At 37.7% G+C, this 24659-nt stretch overlaps 1 protein-coding gene across 1 annotated transcript in view; it reads right to left on the bottom strand.

Moving 5' to 3' along the window:
- The window catches only part of SESTD1 (SEC14 and spectrin domain containing 1), a 122330-nt gene that overhangs the window by 5665 nt on the left and 92006 nt on the right, over positions 1 to 24659 (bottom strand). The window contains exons 11-16 of the mRNA XM_049773432.1: positions 9274 to 9468; positions 8631 to 8745; positions 6857 to 7016; positions 4384 to 4465; positions 3581 to 3703; positions 1510 to 1701 (exon numbers count right to left, since the gene is read on the bottom strand). Of these exons, the coding sequence (XP_049629389.1) occupies positions 1510 to 1701; positions 3581 to 3703; positions 4384 to 4465; positions 6857 to 7016; positions 8631 to 8745; positions 9274 to 9468 (867 nt within the window). The remainder of the gene's footprint in view (positions 1 to 1509; positions 1702 to 3580; positions 3704 to 4383; positions 4466 to 6856; positions 7017 to 8630; positions 8746 to 9273; positions 9469 to 24659) is intronic.

Genomic DNA, 24659 nt, shown 5'->3' with positions numbered 1-24659 from the left:
TAAAAAAAGTTATCAGTGGAGTGTGGCCACCCTTTTGACAAGGGGCAGCAAAAGTTGTGTGACTCAAAGCAGGGAGGGACTCAACTGCCGGAAATGTACAGTGTTTTAAAAGTGCAGATTATTCAGTTGTGTCCACTTTGTGACACTTCTCTCATAACACTTCTGATCTGCATACTCTCTATGCCAATGTTACATATTCCAATAAAGCTTTATTAAATCAGTAGGTTCACAAAGTTAAACCATCTTTACTTTCTGAGTTAAAATAAAGATAGTATACTTTCACTCATCATCACCGAATCCTGCCAAGGACCACATTTTTTGGTTATGCTCGGGATAGAATGCAGGGTTCAACATATGCCAGGCACGCAAACTTAGCACTACACTAAGTCCCTGGCCCATTTTAAGCTAAAATAATGAATTACAGAGTTCAGTGCATAGATCAGAATGAACTAACTACAGATATTTCTCAACCAGTGTACTGCATAATACAGAAATTGCTTAATTTATATGATTCCTGGCAAAATCTCTTCTATTCTACAGAAGAAAGGGTTGCATTTACAGCATAGTTTGCTCCTGAATTGCACCTGACCCTCTCCTACATATGAACTTTCTTTATAGAATATTGAAACAGTTAACTGAACTAGTGAGTTCCTCTTTGGAATGGAAATTTTAAGACTTGAGTAATTTTCATGGTCCAGGGTTAAGGTAGACTAATGAAAAATCGTCCACTGAATATTTATTTTATATATCATATTTATTTTTTCCTACTGAATTCATTAAATAATGAATTTAGAATGGAATTTTAAATATAACATGGTTTTTTTTTTTAAAGTACTTTCTCTTTATTCCTATTTTCATTATTATAGTTGGGAGTTCCTACTTTAAATATGACATTCCAATGTGCCCTTTAAAGTTTTTTATGGCAAGTAATAATAGTTGGTGAAGCAAAGTTTCCATTCTCGGCACAATGAAAGGGAGGAGGGTCAGGATGACCTAAATAGTGGAAAGCACATTCTGAGCCTCAGTCCGGGGAGGGGAGAAGCACTATAAAGGCAGTCAGCTTTGGGCTTCTCTGACCTCAGGACTCTGCTCTGACAGGACTGAGTGATTACAGAATTTGATATGAACTCTCTAAGACAATATTTTACATCTAAATACAGATTTAGCCCATGACACAACTATAAATTTGGAAAAAAAAATCACAGCTGGCTCAAGTAATGCTATCAAAAATCAACACACTTTGGTGTCAGAGAGATAGCATAATGGGTAGAGCAATTGCCTTGCATGGCATGCAGCCAACCCAGTTTCCATTGCTGGTTTCCTATTTGGTCCCCCAAGCCCTCCAAAAATGATCCCTGAATGCAGTCAGGAACTTTGCCAGGTGTAGTCCAAACCACACCCCCACAAAAATCAACACACTTTAAACATGACAAATATGTAAAAGTCAAATGAAATAAATGCACTATATTTATATACAATAAATGACCCACGATTGCAAAACAAACAGACCTTTTCTGCATTTGAGTGAAATGCAATGGCCATTTCCAGCCTATGCACTCGCTCTTCAGATGCTATTGTAAACTGTTTCCAAACTCGGTTCAGTCGAGGAAGCGTGTCCCCAGACGATCGAGAAGTGCAACGCAAAGACTGGCATAACACAACTGTGGCCTGGAGCAACTGTCTTCCGTAATCATATGTGCTCTAAAAGAGAAAAAGTAAAAAACAAAATTATAATTTTAAAAAAATCTGAAAGGAGTTTAGGAAGAATGAGGTGGCAATTAGTTGATACTGCTAGAAATTATTATTGAATGACCTCTCTGGCATTTATTTTTTTTTTTTTTTTTTTTTTTTTGGTTTTTGGGTCACACCCGGCTGTGCTCAGGAGTTACTCCTGGCTGTCTGCTCAGAAATAGCTCCTGGCAGGCACGGGGGACCATATGGGACACCGGGATTCGAACCAACTACCTTTGGTTCTGGGTTGGCTGCTTGCAAGGCAAACACCGCTGTGCTATCTCTCCGGGCCCTCTGGCATTTATTAATACAGTTTCTGCATGTATAGACAATGAAGGAGAAGCAATCATTTTATTTATCTATTTTATTTTTGAGCCACACCTGGCAGTTTTCAGGGCTTACTTTTTTTTCTGCACTTAGAGCTCACGCTATGAGGAGCTGGAAAGACCATATATGGTGCTAGGAATAGAACCCGGGTCATCCTTGTGCAAGATGAGCACCAAACTTACTGCATTATCTCTCTGGCCATGAGAAACAGTATTTTTGTTTGTTTGTTTGTTTGTTTGTTTGGTGTTTGGGTTACACCCGGTGACGCTCAGGGGTTACTCCTGGCTATGTGCTCAGAAATCACTCCTGGCTAGGGGACCATATGGGATACAGGAGATCTAACCTTGGTCCATCCTGGGTCAGCCGCATGTATGTAAGGCAAATGCCCTACCGCTGTGCCATTGCTCTGACCCTGAGAAACAGTATTTTTAATAAGTTCCTAACTTACTCAACTTCCCTTCTCTTCCACTGTTTTACTCACATCATCCAGATCAATTACAGGCCAAATAGAATGTCTGTTTGCTCATTAATCAAAGCAAATAGGAGAGTGAAAATAGGCATGGAAGTGCTCGTACCCTTCAACAGATGAATGGTTAAAGAAACTGTGGTACGTATACACAATGGAATATTATGCAGCTGTCAGGAGAGATGAAGTCATGAAATTTTCCTATACATGGATGTACACGGAATCTATTATGCTGAGTGAAATAAGTCAGAGAGAGAGAGAGAAAAATGCAGAATGGTCTCACTCATCTATGGGTTTTAAGAAAAATGAAAGACATTCTTGCAATAATAATTTTCAGACACAAAAGAGAAAAGAACTGGAAGTTCCAGCTCACCTCAGGAAGCTCACCACAAAGAGTGATGAGTTTAGTTAGAGAAATAATTATATTTTGAACTGTCCTAATAATGAGAATGTATGAGGGAAATGGAGAGCCTGTTTAGAGTACAGGCGGGGGTTGGGTGGGGAGGAGGGAGACTTGGGACATTGGTGATGGGAATGTTGCACTGGTGATGGGTGGTGTTCTTTACATGACTGACACCCAAACACAATCATGTATGTAATAAAGTTGTTTAAATAAAAAAAAAATCAAAAAAAAAAAAAAGAAAATCACAACTGATAAAAACTATGAAGTTAGTTTTTAGGGAAAACAGAGTAATCTATTTTTAACTCACACAACTGCTATGCAGGTACAGTGAGTTGCAAAAACCAGGGATCTCTAATTTACTTATGCTAACTTTTGTGAATAAATAGTGGGGATGCCTAAAAGAAAATGCCATATCACATAACCCAAGTCAGAGATAGAGAACCTACACAAAGACTGTGGTCAGGAAAACAGAAACCCTCTCAAGTTTATGTAGGTCAGTATTGATATAATAGCTCACATATTCTTAGTTCTGTGATATTTCTGGAATAACATAACTAACCTGATTGAACTTGGAGGGTTAAATTACACTAAAATCATGCAGAGACCTATTCAAACACTGAGCCTGTAGAAAAGGAAGATAACCAGTACTGCACCTGTGCAACATCAACAAATTTTCTATGCTTTTCCAGCAAAACTTTGGTTTCCTGAGCATCATCGCCCAATCTGATGTGAGTCTTGAGAAGAGCATCCAGAAGTTCACTTAGCCATTCCACCGCCTACATGAGAACATAAGTGAAGAAGTTGGCGTCATATTCTTTATACATTACATCAAAACATCGTATTTATATAAAGGATACTATCACTAGATAAATCATTCCATTAGTTGTAACTTAGCTTCCTAATAGCAGATTTCATTCAGTGTCAAGCTACATTAAGGAACTCTTCTTTGTACATGTTTAAATCAAGATATTAATGTTTGGTAAAACTTACTTTCAAATAAACTTCATTATTTATATAAAACATTATGTTTATATAACAGAGCTCTTATTAGAAAGCTTACTACATTATTTATTTACTATTTAAGACCATCAATTCCTTCTATTTCCTTTAAGGATGCCTTTCAATGCTAACTACAGAAAGACAGCAAATTGAGTGACTAGCTAAAAATTTCTCTTGTGGGTTAAAAAACAATGTGCCAAACTCATCTTTATTCTGGATGTCAGTAACAACCAACTCGATAAAATCATCTCAATTTCTGATTCAATGAAGCATTTATTTCATTGAGTAGATAAGTCAAGGAGAACAGTAAGATAACTAGAGTTAAAAATATTTTAAAAGAATAAACTAAAACTGTAGTTAATATACTTATTTTCTTAAGCCCACAGAGTCTACTTTTGTTTATCAATGAAATCCAGCTTCTAAGAAAAGATTTTATAATGTGTCATCCGATCTTTACCTGGGCAGCATCTTCTTCACATTTAAACAATTGTACCATCTGCAGCATCTTTAACCTTCTCACATCTACCATGTCTTCACACCTAATAAACCCAAACAGAAATTTAGGAAGTCATTTCAGTCCTGCCAGTAACCATTATAACAATGTCAAGGATCACATGTTTTATGGTATGCAAAACTACTTGTTAGTAGTTAGGTAAACAAAATATTTTGTACTGATTTGTATTAATTTTAAGGGTATCTCTATTTGTATTACATCAAACTTCAAAATGCCTTAATGACGTGACTCACAAACATTTTTAAGGTTAGCGTTGACTCTGTAAGATTCTGAAATCAAGAATGGGAGCACACTAAAACCTGGAGAGGGTTCAACTGCCAGTTGTTGTTGTTGTTGTTTTTAAAGAGGAAGCTACGTGGTCATACCCAGCAGTGCTTAGGCATAACTCTTGGCTCTGCACTGAGGCATTATTCCCGGTAGTACTCAGGTGATCATATGGGATACTAGGGGTCAAACTTAAGTTGGCTGTGTGCAAGGCAAATTTCCTACTTGGCTGTACAATCACTCGAGCCCTAACCAGTGAGTATTTTAAACAAGATTCAAAGATAGCAATTTGTCAATTTTTAAAATTCAACTTATAAAGATTTTAGAAAAACAATAATGACTAAGATATTGCAAATCTAAAGATCAAATCCATTTTTGTGAGTGTACAGAGTGTAGCATTGTTGCACAGCATTTTAAGGTCTTTAACAGAACCTCCCAGAAAAATTCCCTAGCATCAGAGAGAAAATAATCATCAGGTAGAAGTTCTTTCTTCCCCTTACCTGAAAATAATTTTTTTCAATAATTGATTGATTATTTTCATCATAAAGGATAATACAACTCTGCTCTGATCAAACATGTTCACCTCATCTCTTCATTTGATCAGTTCCCATTCTTAGTCTGATACTTGCCCCTCATTTAAATATGGAATTAATCTAATTTAATGTCAGCAGATGACTATATAATGAAGCAGTGATACATATAATCAAAGGAACATTACTTGGGTTAAAAAAGATTAAATTGGGATGGGGGAGGATAAAAAAATATGAAATTGGAGCCGAAGTGATAGCACAGTGGCAGGGTATTTGCCTTGCACTTGGCTAACCCAGGACAGATCTGGGTTTGATTCCTGGCATCCAATATGGTTCTCCGAGCATTTTCTGAGCACATAGCCAGAAGTAACCCCTGAGTGTCACCAGGTGTGGCCCCAAAATATAAATAAAATAAAATAAATAGATGAAATTGTGTCTTGTGATAAAAGAGACAGACTAGATGTAATTATGCTGAGAAATAAGGAAATGAAGAGAAATTATTGGATAAAAAAAGGAAAACACTTTTTGGGTTTTGGGACATACTTGCACTCAGGGATTACTTCTGATGGACTTGTGGGACCATATGTGCTGCCAGTAATAGAGCCCAGGTTTTATGTAAGATAAGTGCTCTACCAGCTATACAATTGCATTGATCTCTAAATCAGAAGTTTCAGTTGAAAATTAATGAACTACTACACTAGCATTCCTTTCAATGGTATAAATTCCATATATAACACAAGTATTTGTACTTTCAATTTTCTACATTTTTATATATATTTTGAGACATAAGATTAAAAATCCTCTGAACATTTTCAAAAAAGCAATACTCAAAAATTACTAAAGCCAATAAACTGACAAATAAAAATACTTAATTCTTAGACTCAGAGAAAACTGCTGGGTCCCATAAGAAAAGAGGGATGGGGTGAAAGGTATGAGAAGAGGGGTCTCCTTATTGTGGTATTGGAAAATTGATAGTAGATGCAATGACAGATGTACACTAAGAAACATAAAGCCAATCCCTAAAAATTCCAATACTGTTATCCAATGATTTTTAAAGAAAGTACTGAATAAAAATATCAACGTAAAGGATGGATGTAGTAATAACCTGAACCAAATTAAAGAAAAAAAACCAAGATTTCCAAAAATCGTATTTTTAAAAGACAGAAATGTCAACATGCTATACTAGGATATAGAATATGAAATACTTGATTATTATGGAAAATTTCCTACTGAGTTAAAAGGAAAGGGTATCTATTCATTTGGGGCTAGGGAAGTAGCTTAGGTAGGATAGTTGCCTAGTACATGGCTGGCTGGGGTTCAATCCTCAGCACCCTATATGACCACCTGAGCCCACTAGGGTGAACCTATAGTGCAGAGCCAGGAATAAGCCCTGCCAACTCTGGATGTGGTCCAACCCGTTGCCCCCTTCAAGGGATATCTATTAATTAAACTGTTACTATTTGTTAGTACAAGTATATGTGGTAATTACTAATTTACTAAAAAAAAAAAAAAAACCACCTGTTGCATAAAGAGAATAGTACTTTATAAAAACGATACAAATTACATTTTCCCAATTTGATGAATAAATGTTGTACTAGCAAAAATAAACAGTCAAACTTTGCCTTTGTTTCCTAAGCTGCATATCTTCCATCACTCCTTGTATGTGGTCCACATTTTCTTTATTTTCAATGGTTACATCCTTTCCATAGGCCCAGGATGCCTGATTGGAGATCTGATCCAAAAGACCTTGACCTTTTTCACGCAAACCTTGCAATCCTACATCTAAAATAAAAGTAACCCGATTTAATCTCTTAAACAATGCAGAGTTCTACCCCCCCCCCAAGTAAAACTACATTAACTTGTATTACACTTAGATTCCAGGTATTCCAAATATTGTACTGTAGTTTAATAACTATCTCAGAAAGGAGTCCTTTAAACAATTCAAGCAATAAAACCCACTTAACATGTGGGTCAATCAGAACTCATCATGCCAAATTTTTCCTATTGATAATTGCCAAGGGGCGAAGTCCATATAAAATAATTAATTAGCAAAACTGACAATAGGAAGAAAATGAAAATTTAAATTTAGACAAGAATCTTTCAATTCTTTCCTGTCTGTTTTTATGCCATTCATTTTTATAATAAGGCAGATATTTTGTTCAAAAAGTGTATGAGTTGCAATGTACTATCACTACAAAAAGATGCTAAACTTCTTAAACACTATGCAAGTTCCCCCACTCAATGAGAAACAACACATGATGTTTATAATATAATAAATCTGACAAATATACAGTAATTATTTTCCTTTTGTAGGAAAAGCTGTGACTGACTACTAAATTCACATTTGAATTAGATTTGGAATATTAAGTATTAAATTTGTATTATGCATATTATTAGTTAAAATAAGAAAGGCTGCAAGTAAGCTCCAAAATAATAAGATTTTTCATATTCATAAGTCCTTTTCAATAATTTGCTACAAGTGCATGTCACCATTTTCTTAAATTCTACTTTAAGATCCCTCTTCTTCAATCCTTTATGGCTTTCTTTTTTTTTTTTGGTTTTTGGGCCACACCCGTTTGATGCTGAGGGGTTACTCCTGGCTATGCGCTCAGAAATCGCCCCGGCTTGGGGGACCATATGGGACACCAGGGGATCGAACCGCGGTCCGTCCTACTACGCTAGCGCTTGCAAGGCAGACACCTTACCTCTAGCGCCACCTTCCCGGCCCCTCCTTTATGGCTTTCTATCTTGCTTAGTACATGACCCCTACCAATTTTTTGATATAATTTACTATTTATTTCTCCATTCATTACCTAGAGAAACCTATGATATGTCCTTCTACAGTAAAACTTAAATGGTTTTGAGGCCAACTTAAAGAACTAGCATGTAAAACCGGACCATTTTCTCCTTGATAGTATGTAACCTCTGCAATATTCCCAGTTGGAAAAACAAATACACAAAATCAAAACCAACTCCCCCACCCACCTTTTTTTTTTTTAAAAAACAAGGTTAGGATATAGCAACAACAAAAATCATTGCATAAAAACACATTTTGGGGCATACAGGGTTTACCACAGAACAAGTCACAGCTAATTACAGTTTATGCATGCACTACAAATAACTTTCTATAGTATATGCAAGACATAGCACCTGTAGATATAGCTGGGTAGACAGGAAATTCTAAAGGCTACTGAAGTGAGTGATTGACCAAATAGGAAAAATAAAAAAAATGTAGCTAAACTTATACTCTTCAAGGGAATAAAATCTTTTATCATACTAATTTTTCCTGTGTTCCCTATAAATAATAATTAGTTCAGCATAAGTTGACTTGTCTAACCATGGTCATATATTTTTTAAAAGAACCCTTATGTTTCAGCATTTTTAAAATCTGCTTACCAACACTTTTCAGCTTCTCTTCAAGCAGTTTTAAAGTTTGCTGAATCGATGCTCCATCAGCTGGTGCTACATCTACGCACAACATCCCTAATAAGCCATCCAACTGCTGAGACAACTAAAGCAGAGGGACACCAAAGAGATAACCCTGATGTAATCAGCATCTAAAGTGTTTAATGATTAATGAGGTTTATTTCTAATGAGGTTATCACAATTATATTTGAAAAAGACTATGCTGTTAAAAGACAAGGACGGATAATTAGAATACATGTTATCTGAGAGACAGAACACAGAGATGCATGCACCAGAAAAACAAAGGCATATCCAGGTCAGCAGAATGTAAAAAAAGTATTGAAAACTTCCATTTGAATCTATGTTAAACAGCATAAGCATGGGAAAGCTATCAAAATGAAATATATCTACTAAATTAGAACATTCTATTTAGACAATAAAAGGTTTAATTACATGCAGAATGGCTAGAAAATAAAAGATTTAATCAAAGAATTTTTTTCTCACTTTCCCCACCAGAAAACTATTGCATTGATCCAGAAAAATAATTAAGAGACATGCAAACCTGCAAAAATTATGTGCAGATAAATGTTCAGATGATTTGAAGAAAAGAAAAGCAATTAAAGCAGACACTTACATCTTGGGCAACACCATGGAATTCAAGAGCTGCTTGTAAGAGATTTTGCCTGAATTCCAGTTGACTGGCCTGTCGGTAACAGACATCACTAAGTTGTTGCTGCAATGACTTCAGCTCTACTAGGTCCTCCTCATCCCCAGCATTTAAGAGTGCTGCAATTTGCTGATTGAGTTCTACATAGACTGCAAACCATTCCTGGAATAGGCATAAATTGAGTTAAAGATCAAATCAATTCAGGAAGGACTATTTTACCTTTTTATTATTTTTAGGATATATAAAATAGCATGCATGAGAATTTTTAAAGGTAAAGTTATGTAAATTGAAGCTGAAAAGTCCCCAAATTCAAGTTTGCTTACTACGATTTCTAGAATTTACTCATGCTCAGCAAATGATTTTACTCAGCAAAATCATCCTGACCTCTGAATGGTCCCTTTTCTTTTTTGATGCTTTATGTGAAACTAGTCCATTCTTAGAGAAAACAATTTGCCCAGCAGATCTCTCAACCCTGTTGTTTTTGCTTGACAACCAACAAATCACCGGCCTAGGGGTGGACTGCAGCTTCATTCCTATTTCCAAGCCACTTTTGTTTTCTCTCAACAGCCAGCAACTCTTTAAAATATATGCCTGGTTAATCACACCTGGCCAACTTACCTAGTTGAAATTACCTATTTGCAATTACCTAGTTGCATCTCTGAAGTAGAGCCCAGTCTAGTGCCTTTTTCTCAGTGCCAATATTCATCCTTACTTCCACCATGCAGCCATGCTTATGTTATGGAAGCCATAACTTCCAATTATTCTGTCTGTGCCCCACCTCAGCTCTTTTCCAATGGATATTAAAATCTGGTCATTATCATATAGTGCCATACAGCACCCCAAATCTCAACTTCAAGAATTTATTCTCAGACCAGCATCTATTAACTCTACAGGTGACATTCTTTAGTAAACCTAATCCCAGAATTGCCTGAAGTTGACCAATCTATTGGCCTCCTGTTTTATTGTCCATATTCATTCAGCAGCCTCACATTCTCAGGTATGTCTTTAATCAGATGCCAATCAACTCCCAGTGTACAATCAATGCCCTTGCTCTGCCCTTCCTCATTCCATCCACTATATAAAATCTGTTAAAGGCACTAACCTGAACTTTACTTGCCGAACCTCTAACATAAGAACTGAACATGGCTAGAAGAAACAGATCTTTTTTTTTGATGCTATGGCTAAGTAACTTCAGACAGGTTTTTAGGAATCTTATTACATTGGCTAGTATTTCTAGTTACTATTTCGAGTTATTTTTTTCTAGTCAATTCACTTTCCCATTCTCATGATCACTTAAGCATTTTTTCCCTTATCCTTCAAATTTCAAGCTCCTTTTCACCTTCTATTCTCAGTCAAAATCAACAATTTAACTTCATGGTTCACATAGATATAAATCAGGGGTTGGAGCAATAGAATAGTGAGTTGGCCACTTTCCTGGTATGTGCCTAACTCAGGTTCAATTCCTGGCACCCTGTATGGTCCATTAAGCATCATCAGTAGTAAACCCTGAGTGAGGAGCAAGTAAGCTTTAAGCTGAATATTTCCCCCATCAAATTGTTACCCTGGACCCAAACATTAAGTTAGAGCAAGAATGACAGAGATGTCATTCAAAGGAATATAGTTGTCTTAGATGTTGAGGCCCTGAGTTCAAATACAAAAACCAAATGTCAATCATCTACAAATTTGCCACTTTTCCGTCAGGAATCCTGTACTTTGTTCTTTTAACTGTAATGGATAAAGAAGATCTCTGAGCCTTAATTTCTATTTTTCTAAGTAAAACCTTTAGACTATGAAAACTCATAAATTTATCAGAGTAACAGAAATTGCTGTTAGTTTTAATATTTAGTATTTTAAGCTACCATTCTTTTTGTTTGCTTGTTTTTGTTTTTGGGCCACACTCGTTGACACTCAGGGTTTACTCCTGGCTATACACTCAGAAATCGCTCCTGGCTTAGGGAGGCACCATATAGGATGCTGGGGGATCAAACCGCGGTCCATCCTAAGCTAGCGCTTGCAAGACAGATGCCTTACCTCTAGCGCCACCACTCCGGCCCCTAAGCTACCTTTCTTATAAAAATAAACTTAAAAATAAGCAGAAAAATTCATATTTAATTAACATCAAACATATTTAAGATTTTCTATCTGTACAAGATAAAATTCAATATATAAATATATATGTTGTTATGGATAGAAAACTGTAGTTAACAAAAATAACATTATATATTAAGAGTAAAAACAAATCAATATTTCCTGCAAGAATATACTGAGATCATAATGTTCCACCAATTCGTTTTTTAAGTTCTTTTTGGAAAAGTAATCTACAATGTCATTACTGTAGAAATAATAAAAATTTTAATGCAAGTTATGGTTGTAAAAATATATAACTAAAATCACTTTAGAGAAACATGTAGTATGAAACAGTAAATTATAAGTCACATAGAAGCATATTATGCTCCTAACCATTCCTGTATGCTTTTCCTACTTCTAAACATTAATTTCAAATTTGTTATTAAACTAATTTGTAACTTAAGCTACTGTACACCTTTCTGATGTACCAAAATATTTTTGTTATATTTATTTAGTATTCAAAATGTATATTGGCTTATTTATAAAATCATATTAGTAGGGGCCGGGCGGTGGCGCTGGAGGTAAGGTGCCTGCCTTGCCTGCGCTAGCCTAGGACGGACCGTGGTTCGATCCCCCGGCGTCCCATATGGTCCCCCAAGAAGCCAGGAGCAACTTCTGAGCGCATAGCCAGGAGTAACCCCTGAGCGTCACAGGGTGTGGCCCAAAAACAAACAAACAAAAAAAATCATATTAGTAGAATTCTAATATTTTATATATTGGTGCTTAATAGGTTAATAAATTGGTAGTTATTTTTAACTTTATGAATTATGCTTTTGTGAAGAACAGAATAATTCGACACTAAATGGGAAGTTCCTTATACTTCAATACTAAATGGGAACACCAGGACAATTTCATTGTATGCTTTAAAAAATTAGCTTTGACTTACAAAGAGAAAAGAAATCTTAAAATAAAACTCAGAGATCAGGGTATCTTTTATTTTCTAGCTGTAAAAATATCTTTATTTAAGCATCATGATTACAAACATGTTTGTAGTTGGGTTTCAGACATAAAAAGAACACCCACCTTCACCAGTGCAACATTTCCACTACCAATGCCCATTTCCTCCTCTCCCACCCCCTGCTTATATTCGAGACAAGCATTCTACTTCTCTCACTTATTAACATTATTATTTTTCTTTTTTTCTTCATTTAAACATCTTGATTACAAATATGATTGTGATTAGGTTTCAGTCATGTAAAGAATACCCCCTTCACCAGTGCAACATTCCCACCACCAATGTCCCAAATCTTCCTCCATCCTACCCCACCCCCACCTGTACTCTAGACAGGCTTTCCAGGTCCCTCATTCATTCACATGCTTATGGTAGTTCTCAATGTAGTTATTTCTATAACTGCACTCACCACTCTTTGTGGTGAGCTTCATGAAGTGAGCTGGAAGTTCTAGCCCTCCTCTCATTGTTTCTAAGGATTGTTGCAAAAATGACTTTTATTTTTCTTAAAACCCATAGATGAGTGAGACTATTCTGCGTCTCTCTCTCTCTCTCTCTCTCCCTCTGACTTATTTCACTCAGCATGAATGGCTAAAGAAACTTATTAACATTATTAACAGAGTATCTTAAACATGAACTACTCATCCCACAATAACCCAGTCTCAGTTTGACGATGCACTGCCACCTATTGGTGAAAACAATGCAATTCTCTAGCAAACAAAGAAGTTTCACATCTATTCAAAAAACTCAAGGAACAGTATAATGAAATCTCAGGGCACTATCCATTTTCAACTCATAATCGTCTAATGATTTATCCCATTTTACCTGAATGCCCATAAATTTGTCTCTACTTAGTAATTTTGAAAAAAATCCCAGGTATCATAAACAATACAGAAATAAGATCCACAGAATCATCAGTGTCTCTATTTGGCTATATTTTTTGGAGAGACTGGGCGGTTGGGCCATGCCCAGTGATGTTTAGGGGTTACTCCTGACTATGCACTCGGAAATCGCTCCTAGCTTGAGGGACCACATGGGATGCTGGGGATCAAATTGAGGTCCATCCTGAATCAGCCGCGTTGAAGGCAAATGTCCTACCACTGCACTATCACTATGGCCCCTTTTGTTCAGGAATGTAAACATCAATCAATTCATGTGCATAGGTAAAAGTGAAAAATGTAAAAATGGGGGGCTGGATACAATTCAGTGGGACAGCGCCTGTTTTATATGCATGAGTTCTTGAGTTTGACTACCTGAATCATCCAACATGTGAAGTGTGATCCTGGTGGCACTGTTTGGGATTCCTGGGACCACAAAAAAGGTGTGATAGAACAAGTGAGCAAACAAGGTGTTCAAGCACTAGAACTCAATAGTGCAAATCCTAGTCATCACAACAACAAAGATTATGGGGTAAATGTTTCTCCCTTCACTCAGCCCATGAATTTAGTAGTTTTTTTTTTTTTTTTTTTTTAAGGAAGAAAATAGAGAAAAGAAATGGGAAGGGGGAGAAAAAAAGAGGAGAGGGAAGATTTTGTCTAAGTATTAAGAGATCTGTATTTTTTTGGGGGGTCACACCCAGAGATACTGAGGGGTTGCTCCTGGTTCTGTGTTCAGAATTTATAACACTAATCAGCCTTATTATCCAGCTAGGCTCAGGGGACTGGGATGCCAAGGATTGAACCTACGTCAGCCATGTACAAGGTAAATGTCTTACCTACACTGCTATCACTCCAGCCCCGAGATCTGTATTTTACATATTAATCTTCCAGTTTCTTCATGTATTAAAGTGATTTTATGAATAATTAAAAATTAAATTATGTTAATTAAAATGTTATTAACTTCATGTTTTAAGTAAATATAAGTACATAAAAGGGTCATCAATGAGAAACTTATTTTAAAACTTTATAAAATAAAATAAAATAAAATAAGGTCACTGATAGTGCTCAGTAGTCACAATGTCTCTGTGCTCAGGAACTCCTGGCAGAAATATCATAATGCAGTGCTAGGTATCAAACCTGGACTGGCTATGTGCAAGGCAAGGTGCTCATTCTCTGATCTATCTTTCCAGACAGTTCATAAACACTAAACACATGACTATATGTATACCATTTGTAATTTTACAAATGATGATATACAATATAAAATATATACAATATAAATATATATACACTGTGTACTATATAAAGCATATTGATTTCAACTCCTTTTGTGGATTTCATTATATATGTAGGAGATCTAATTTCTAACTACAGATATGCTTAACATCTATTAAAAATAACAGATAAATCTTGTTTTAAGGATTCTTATGTATCCTTTTTTAAGGGACTTTGGGAATGCTTTTATAACTAAATTTTCAAGATAAAGTCTAGAACCTTCAATAGTAAGTACTTTCAAAAACTAAAGAGAAACAAAGTATGTTATTATAGTTATACTCAGTGAATACTTCAGTAATATTCTCTGGAACAATTTACTATTTTTTGAAAGAGTTCAACTAATCACAATTCATGTCAAAATATGAAAAACATTATTATTTTTTTTTTTGGTTTTTGGGCCACACCCGGCAGCGCTCAGGGGTTACTCGCTGTCTGCTCAGAAATAGCTCCTGGCAGGCACAGGGGACCATATGGGACACCGGGATTCGAACCAACCACCTTTGGTCCTGGATCGGCTGCTTGCAAGGCAAATGCCACTGTGCTATCTCTCTGGGCCCGAAAAACATATTTTAAAAGAGCTGAGAGAATTAAAAAATTATAATCTCAGGAAAATGAATTATTATATTTGTATAAATACAAATTATTCAAAATATATTATCAGCATAAAAGGAAAGTCCATTACTCTAAAACCTGCAAAATGTATGAAACATATAGATTAAGCACCTTTAGCACTAATTAGGAAAAGAAAAGACAGTAGTACATAATATTTTTTTAGTTGATTCCAACTCTTGTAATACCCATTTCTATTATTCTCCTCCTTCATTTAATTACAACTACTGTAGGATATACTATGTCATATCTACTAATATTTCTGAATATCAAAACTGATCTAAAGAAAATTATAAGATAATATAAGGAAAGAAAATAGAACCATCATGTAGTAAACAGTAAAATCATTTTAGAAGAGTTAAATCTATTTCAGGGGCTGGCGAGGTGGTGCTAGAGGTAAGATGTCTGTCTTGCAAGCACTAGCCAAGGAAGGACCACGGTTCGATCCCCCGGTGTCCCATATGGTCCCCCCAAGCCAGGGGTAATTTCTGAGTGCTTAGCCAGGAGTAACCCCTCAGCATCAAACGGGTGTGGCCCTCCCAAAAAATCTATTTCTAATAGAAAAAAATAATTTTTGCTCAATTATTAAACTCACTCAAAAAAGCATATTCAACATCTACTTTTTAACATCAATTAATTGAAATAAGCATGTATTTACTAATACTAGTCAACTTTTAATTACCACATTACCTGGGGAATTTGATGGGAAAGAAAAGTTAATAACAGAAATATGATATTCAGATAATCCTTCAATCTCATCTGTACCAAATTAACAAATATTATGTGCAGTTTCATTGTCGTGTATTGTTCATTTGGGTCAGAGATTCTCAAACATTTTCCTTTTTTAGGTAGAATAACAACAAAATCACCCACTGTGTCCTATTTGTACCCAAAGCTACTATGACTTTCCTGATTCCTACAACCATCTTCCTGGCAAGTGGGTGCTTATCACTAGACATAGTAGGTGATGTCAACAGAGTTCAGAATACAAGATTTTCCCCCAATTAATGCATAAATCCAATGAATCTATTTTTCAGATGAATTTGGGAATGGAAGCTATCTTAATTGGCTACCTATTTATTGGAAAATATTTTAATCCTATATATGATCAGATAAAATGAAGACCCTATATGCGTATAAATTTATCAATTTTAAGACAGTGTAGCATAAGGACTAAAAAATCAGAATTAGTTTTCTGTTTCAACTTTTTATTCAACCTGTCTATAATTATTATAAGAGGTAGGCTTCTATCAGAAAAGTGATCTAACTGGTCTAGGTCTGAACACAAGATGGTCACTTTTTCTGAAAAGAATTATAAACAAAACAAGATTTCCTCTGTATAAAAAAGGTGTTACATGTTCAAAAACCTATTTAAAATTAATTTCCAGACTGTGTGGCTAAACAAATTAATATTCCAACTTCATAACTGTGGGGTGCTGTTTTTCTTAAAAATCTGTTTCTTGCTTGACCAGGCCTAGTGGGGGTGCGGGACTTGGGTAACCCCAGCACCCCTCTACCGCCTTGCTCCAGATCTCCAGGGCTTCCCCGGGCCACATGCCTGGGCAAGCCGGTGAGTTGGGTCCCTTGGTGGAGCTTGAAGGTACCCTAGGCCTTCCCCCATTATCCATTCAGCTCCTTAGGGAGGGTCTGGGTGGGGCTCTGAACTTCTGGCCTCCCAGTTTCTTGAAGTCACTGGTAATCTCTGTCCAGTCTACATTTTCAAAATCACGCGGGGGCGATAGCCCCCGTGCGCACAAGAATCATTAATAGTACTCTCACAAGAAACATTAATAGTACTCTCACAAGAAACATTAATAGTACTCTCACAAGAAACATTAATAGTACTCTCACAAGAAACATTAATAGTACTCTCACAAGAAACATTAATAGTACTCTCACAAGAAACATTAATAGTACTCTCACAAGAAACATTAATAGTACTCTCACAAGAAACATTAATAGTACTCACTATCATTGAATTATGTTTTTATGTATGCAGAATGTCCACTTTGTACTCTGCTCTTTTGCATACCCCTTCATAAGTTCATATTTCTCTTTAACTTCTTTAACTCTTATCATCATTACTCCTCATTTACCCTTTCTACCTTAAGTATGTTGAGTCCTAAGTCACAGACCAAAGTGGTTCCCTGGAGTTAACACCCACCCAACTATTTTAAAAGGCATAAAAAGGACACATATCTTTTCAACATTTTATGGGTGTTTTCTTTGACAGCTATAAACTTTTGTTGAATACTTTCTTATACAGTGATGATCCACCCCCCATGGTTTTTATCTTCTCTTTGTGAACTGCTCAATATGGAATTTGGTGTGAAAGAATCCCTCAGTTTAATACTTATGTTTGAATCAAGTCATGTGTCTTGTTGGAAATATTCTTACGCCCCCATATATCTGATAGCACCACGTGGCTTTATTTCTTGTTTGCTTAGGCACACTAAAATGGGAAAATACTATACATACTAATAAGTTCTTATCTAATAAAAATGGGAACACACAAATCTTGTAGTGCAATGAGACCTTACACCCTGAACATTGACATAAAGACCTGGCACAGGCCTCAGAATTATAGGCATTCTCCATTTACCCCTTGATCTACAGAAGACATTTACAAAACATCCAAGGTTGTATATAACATCACCCGGAGGCATTACTGTACCAGGGAAGACCCTACAGCTGCTCTGACACCGAACTACTCAAAAGAGACTTCCCTTAACACTGAGAAGACAACAAGAACAATGACCTGCTTACTGGACAGGGCTTGCTGTATTGCCCCTTAATGGTGAGGTTTGTCTATAACATCACCTGGAAGCAATCCTCTACCACGGAAGACCCTACCACTGCTCAGACATCGTCCTGCTCAAAAGAGACTTCCCGGGAGTGAGTGAGAAATGGCTGCAGGTGGGGGTTTCCAGGCAGAGTGCTGACTGCTCTACCTGCAGAATCTCCACCGGGCTGTGCTTCTTCTGAGGAACTGAGCACCGGAAGGGAGCCCTGTCCTACCCTTCTCTGTCTTTCCTGAACTCTGGAAGCTCTCCTCAGAGCCCTGGGAAGCGAACCCCAAAGAAACTACATTCGGGAGCTACCCAGCGAGCCAGTGAGTGAGTGAGAAATGGCTGCAGGTGGGGGTTTCCAGGCAGAGTGCTGATTGCTCTACCTGCAGAATCTCCACCGGGCTGTGCTTCTTCTGAGGAACTGAGCACCGGAAGGGAGCCCTGTCCTACCCTTCTCTGTCTTTCCTGAACTCTGGAAGCTCTCCTCAGAGCCCTGGGAAGCGAACCCCAAAGAAACTACATTCGGGAGCTACCCAGCGCGCCAGTGAGTGAGTGAGAAATGGCTGCAGGTGGGGGTTTCCAGGCAGAGTGCTGATTGCTCTACCTGCAGACTCTACACCGGGCTGTGCTTCTTCTGAGGAAACTGAGCACCGGAAGGGAGCCCTGTCCTACTCTTCTCTGTCTTTCCTGAACTCTGGAAGCTCTCCTCAAAGCCCTGGGAAGCGAACCCCAAAGAAACTACATTTGGAAGCTACCCAGTGAACCCGAAACTGAGCACCTGAAGGGAGCCCTGTCCTACTCTTCTCTGTCTTTCCTGAACTCTGGAAGCTCTCCTCAGAGCCCTGGGAAGCGAACCCCAAAGAAACTACATTCGGGAGCTACCCAGCGAGCCAGTGAGTGAGTAAGAAATGGCTGGATGTGGGGGTCTCCAGGCAGAGTGCTGATTGCTCTACCTGCAGAGTCTCCACCTGGCTGTGCTTCTTCTGAGGAAACTGAGCACCGGAAGGGAGCCCTGTCCTACCCTTCTCTATCTTTCCTGAACTCTGGAAGCTCTCCTCAGAGCCCTGGGAAGCGAACCCCAAAGAAACTACATTCGGAAGCTACCCAGCGAGCCAGTGACTCTACTCAGAGTCCTGGGAAGTGAACCCCAAAAATACAGCATTCTGAAGAGCCCAGCGAGCGAGTGAAAACTACGCCTGACCAGTGGGGCCCGACTGTGAAAAACTGTGAGTGCTGCCTGTGTGTGTCTCTCTGCTATCCTGTTGCGTAAACCTCCTGAGAGTGGGCTGAAAAGAGGCTCCAGAAGGCACTTAGCTCCACTTCGCTACGCAGCCATGCGCTCTTTCTTAAAAAAGAACACCATCACAAGAAGAAAAAAACCACACTAAGAACTGTACTGGATCACAGAAGCAAGAATTTCTCTCCAGACTGTCTTCTCTGCTGCGTGCTTGGGCCTAAGATTTGATCCTGTGTGAGGCTTCATCCACGGAGGACTCCCCTACCTTGGAGGCAAGTCAGCCCATCCAGAAAGGGCGGAGCCAGAGAAGTGTGTGGCCTGCATCATATAACCAATGAGTACCACCACAACACGTAGAAAAACCCACAATACAAGTGTGACAATGGGGAAACAACGCAGGCCAGCATCAGACATAGAGAATGAAGATGACAATTCTGATGACCAGTTAACGACCAACCAACTAATCAATCTCTCAGATAAGGACTTTAGAGTAGCAATATGGAATATACTCAAAGAACTCAAAGAAACCATGAATAGAATAGAACAGAACACTAATAAGAATCAAGAAAATATGAAGACAGAAATCACAAAACTCCAAACTGAAATAACATGTCAAATAACAGGCCTGAAAAAATCAGTAAACGAAGTGAATGACAAAATGGATAAGCTCTGGGACAGGGTATCAGAAGCTGAGAATAGACTTGGTGCTGTGGAAGATGAGATACATAACAATTCCATACAACAGGAGAGATTGGAAAAAAAACTTAAAACAAATGAACAGACAATGGAAAAATTAGTCAAAGAATGGGAACAGATGAAAATAGAGGTCTATGATAAGATCAAAAGAAACAACTTAAGAATCATTGGAGTCCCAGAGACCCAGGAAGAAAATTTCCAGGAAGAATCAACGGTCAAGAACATCATTAAAGAGAAACTCCCAGAGCTAAAGAATATATGTGATCAAATCCTGCATGCTCGAAGAGTACCAACCAAAAGAGACCCAAGAAAAACCACCCCAAGACACATCCTAGTCACAATGACAAATCCCACAGATAGAGACAGAATTCTGAAAACAGCAAGATCAAAAGGGGAAATTACATTCAAGCAAGCATCCTTGAGATTTACAGCAGACCTGTCACCAGAAACACTAAATGCCAGAAAGCAGTGGTGGGATATTGTGACAAGACTGAATGAAATGAATGCTTCACCTAGAATACTGTACCCAGCAAAACTCACTTTCCGGTTTGACGGAAGAATACATGGTTTCACAGACAAAAAAACAGCTCAGAAACTTTACAGACTCAAAACCAGTCTTAAGAGAAAAACTGAAAGACCTAATCTAAGACAAGACTGACCAAAAGACACACCAAATTTCGATATAAAGATGGCATTAAATCCCAGGACAATTCTTTCTCTCAACGTCAATGGACTAAATGCACCAGTTAAGAGACACAGAGTGGCTAAATGGATCAAAAAACTCAATCCAACCTTCTGCTGCCTACAAGAAACGCACCTGAATAGTCAGAACAAACATAGACTCAAAATAAAAGGCTGGAGAAAAGTTATCCAAGCAAACAACACCCATAAAAAAGCTGGAGTGGCCATACTAATATCAGATAATGCAAACTTTATACTCAGGAAGGTTGTAAGGGACAAAGATGGATATTTTTATATTAATCAAGGGGTATGTAGAGCAGGAAGAAATAACTCTCCTAAACATATATGCACCAAATGAGGGGCCAGCAAAATATTTAAAAACAACTGTTGACAAATCTGAAAAACAATATCAATAACAACACAATAATTGTGGGGGACCTCAACACTGCTTTGTCAACACTGGATAGGTCAACCAGACTGAAACCCAACAAGAATATACTAGACCTGAGGAGAGAAATGGAAGAAAGAGGCCTAGTGGATATATATAGGACACTCCATCCCCAGAAACCTGGATACACATTCTTCTCCAATGTACATGGGACATTCTCCAGGATAGACTACATGCTGGCACATAAAACATACCTCCATAATATCAAGAGGATAGAAATTTTACAGACTACCTTCGCTGACCACAAGGCTCTGAAATTATTTGTGAATTCCAAAGGGACTCAGAAGAGAAACTTTAACACCTGGAAGTTAAACAGCCTCAATAACCCACTCAATAACCAGTGGGTCCGAGATGAAATCAAGAAGGAAATCAAAAGGTTCCTGGAAACAAATGACAATAAAGACACAAACTATCAGAACTTATGGGACACAGCAAAAGCAGTACTGAGAGGAAAATTTATAGCTTTGCAAGCACACATCATGAAGGAAGAAGGAGCTTACCTGAGTAGCTTAATGACACAGCTAATAGAACTAGAAAGCACTCAACAAAAGGACCCAAAAATAGGAAGACAGAAGGAAATAACAAAGATGAGAGCAGAAATCAACAAAGTGGAAACCCAAAAAACAATCCGAAAGATCAACGAAAGCAGAAGTTGGTTCTTCGAAAAAATAAACAAGACTGATAGACCACTGGCAAACCTAACAAAGAAAGAGAGAGAGAGAAACTTGATAACTCGTATTAGGAATGAAAAAGGAGAGATCACTACTGATATGACAGAGATTCAAAGGGTAATCAGAAACTACTTTGAAAAACTATGCCACTAAAAATGAGAACCTGGAAGAAATGGATAAATTCTTGGACTCTTATAATCTTCCACGGTTGAAAGAAGAGGATGTAGCATATCTAAACACCCCCATCACCATTGATGAAATAAAAATGGTAATCAAAAGTCTGCCCAAAAACAAAAGCCCAGGCCCAGATGGATTCACTAATGAATTCTATCAAACTTTCCAAGAGGAACTACTACCAATCCTGGCAAGACTCTTTCATGAAATTGAACAAGTGGAAACACTCCCAAATAGCTTTTATGAAGCCAACATCACCTTGATACCTAAACCAGACAGAGATGCTACGAAAAAAGAAAATTACAGACCAATATCGCTGATGAATGCAGATGCAAAGATCCTCAATAAAATCCTGGCAAATAGGATTCAATACCTCATTAAGAAGATCATCGACTACGATCAAGTAGGTTTCATCCCAGGAATGCAAGGATGGTTTAACATCCGTAAGTCTATCAACATAATACACAACATCAACAACAAGAAAAATAAAAACCACATGATTATATCAATAGATGCAGAGAAAGCATTTGACAAGGTCCAACACCCATTCTTGATCAAAACTCTCAGCAAGATGGGAATGGAAGGAACCTTTCTCAATATAGTTAAGGCCATCTACCACAAGCCAGTGGCAAATATTATCCTCAATGGAGAAAAACTAAAAGCCTTCCCTCTAAATTCTGGCACAAGACAAGGCTGTCCTCTCTCACCACTCCTATTCAACATAGCACTGGAAGTACTTGCTATAGCGATTAGGCAAGAAAAAGATATCAAGGGAATCCAGATAGGAAAGGAAGAAGTCAAGCTCTCACTGTTTGCAGATGACATGATGCTCTACTTAGAAAACCCTAAAGACTCTACCAAAAAGCTTCTAGAAACAATAGACTCATATAGCAAGGTGGCAGGCTACAAAATTAACACACAAAAATCAATGGCCTTTCTATACACCAATAGTAATAAGGAAGAAATAGACATTAAGAAAACAACCCCATTCACAATAGTGCCACACAAACTCAAATATCTTGGAATCAACTTGACTAAAAATGTGAAAGACCTATACAAAGAAAACTATAAAACTCTGCTCCAAGAAATAAGAGAGGACACGCGGAAATGGAAACACATACCCTGCTCATGGATTGGCAGGATTAACATCATCAAAATGGCAATACTCCCCAAGGCGTTATACAGATTCAACGCTATCCCTCTAAAGATACCTATGACATTCTTCAAAGAGGTAGATCAGGCACTTTTGAAATTTGTTTGGAACAATAATCACCCTAGAATAGCTAAAGCAATCATTGGGAAAAAGAATATGGGAGGAATTACTTTCCCCAACTTTAAACTTTACTACAAAGCAATAGTTATCAAAACAGCATGGTATTGGAATAAGGACAGACCCTCAGATCAGTGGAATAGGCTTGAATACTCAGAAAATGTTCCCCAGACATACAATCACCTAATTTTTGATAAAGGAGCAGGAAATCCTAAATGGAGCAAGGAAAGCCTCTTCAACAAGTGGTGTTGGCACAACTGGCTAGCCACTTGCAAAAAATTGAACTTAGACCCCCAGCTAACATCATGTACGAAGGTAAAATCCAAATGGATTAAAGACCTCGATATCCAACCCCAAACCATAAGATATATAGAACAACACATAGGCAAAACTCTCCAGGACATTGAGACTTCAGGCATCTTCAAGGAGGAAACTGCACTCTCCAAGCAAGTGAAAACAGAGATTAACAGATGGGAATATATTAAGTTGAGAAGCTTCTGCACCTCAAAGGAAATAGTGCCCAGGATTCAAGAGCCACCCACTGAGTGGGAGAATCTATTCACCCAATACCCATCAGACAAAGGGCTAATCTCCAAAATATACAAGGCACTGACAGAAATTTACAAGAAAAAAACATCTAATCCCATCAAAAAATGGGGAGAAGAAATGAACAGACACTTTGACAAAGAAGAAATACAAATGGCCAAAAGACACATGAAGAAATGCTCCACATCACTAATCATCAGAGAGATGCAAATCAAAACAACAATGAGATACCACCTCACACCACAGAGAATGGCACACATCACAAAGAATGAGAACAAACAGTGCTGGCGGGGATGTGGAGAGAAAGGAACCCTTATCTACTGCTGGTGGGAATGCCATCTAGTTCAACCTTTATGGAAAGCAATATGGAGATTCCTCCAAAAACTGGAAATCGAGCTCCCATACGATCCAGCTATACCACTCCTAGGAATATACCCTAAGAACACAAAAAAACAATACAAAAATCCCTTCCTTACACCTATATTCATTGCAGCACTATTTACCATAGCAAGACTCTGGAAACAACCAAGATGCCCTTCAACAGACAAATGGCTAAAGAAACTGTGGTACATATACACAATGGAATATTATGCAGCTGTCAGGAGGGATGAAGTCATGAAATTTTCCTATACATGGATGTACACAGAATCTATTATGCTGAGTGAAATAAGTCAGAGAGAGAGAGAAAAACGCAGAATGGTCTCACTCATCTATGGGTTTTAAGAAAAATGAAAGACATTCTTGCAATAATAAATTTCAGACACAAAAGAGAAAAGAGCTGGAAGTTCCAGCTCACCTCAGGAAGCTCACCACAAAGAGTGATGAGTTTAGTTAGAGAAATAACTACATTTTGAACTGTCCTAATATTGAGAATGTATGAGGGAAATGTAGAGCCTGTTTAGGGCACAGGCGGGGGTTGGGTGGGGAGGAGGGAGATTTGGGACTTGGGTGATGGGAATGTTGCACTGGTGATGGGTGGTGTTCCTTTTATGACTGAAACCCA

The sequence above is a fragment of the Suncus etruscus genome, chromosome 5, assembly GCF_024139225.1.
Source record: "Suncus etruscus isolate mSunEtr1 chromosome 5, mSunEtr1.pri.cur, whole genome shotgun sequence".
NCBI lineage: Eukaryota > Metazoa > Chordata > Mammalia > Eulipotyphla > Soricidae > Suncus > Suncus etruscus.
The sequence above is the reverse complement of the archived record's forward strand: the minus strand, read 5'-3'. Positions and strand labels throughout refer to the sequence as shown.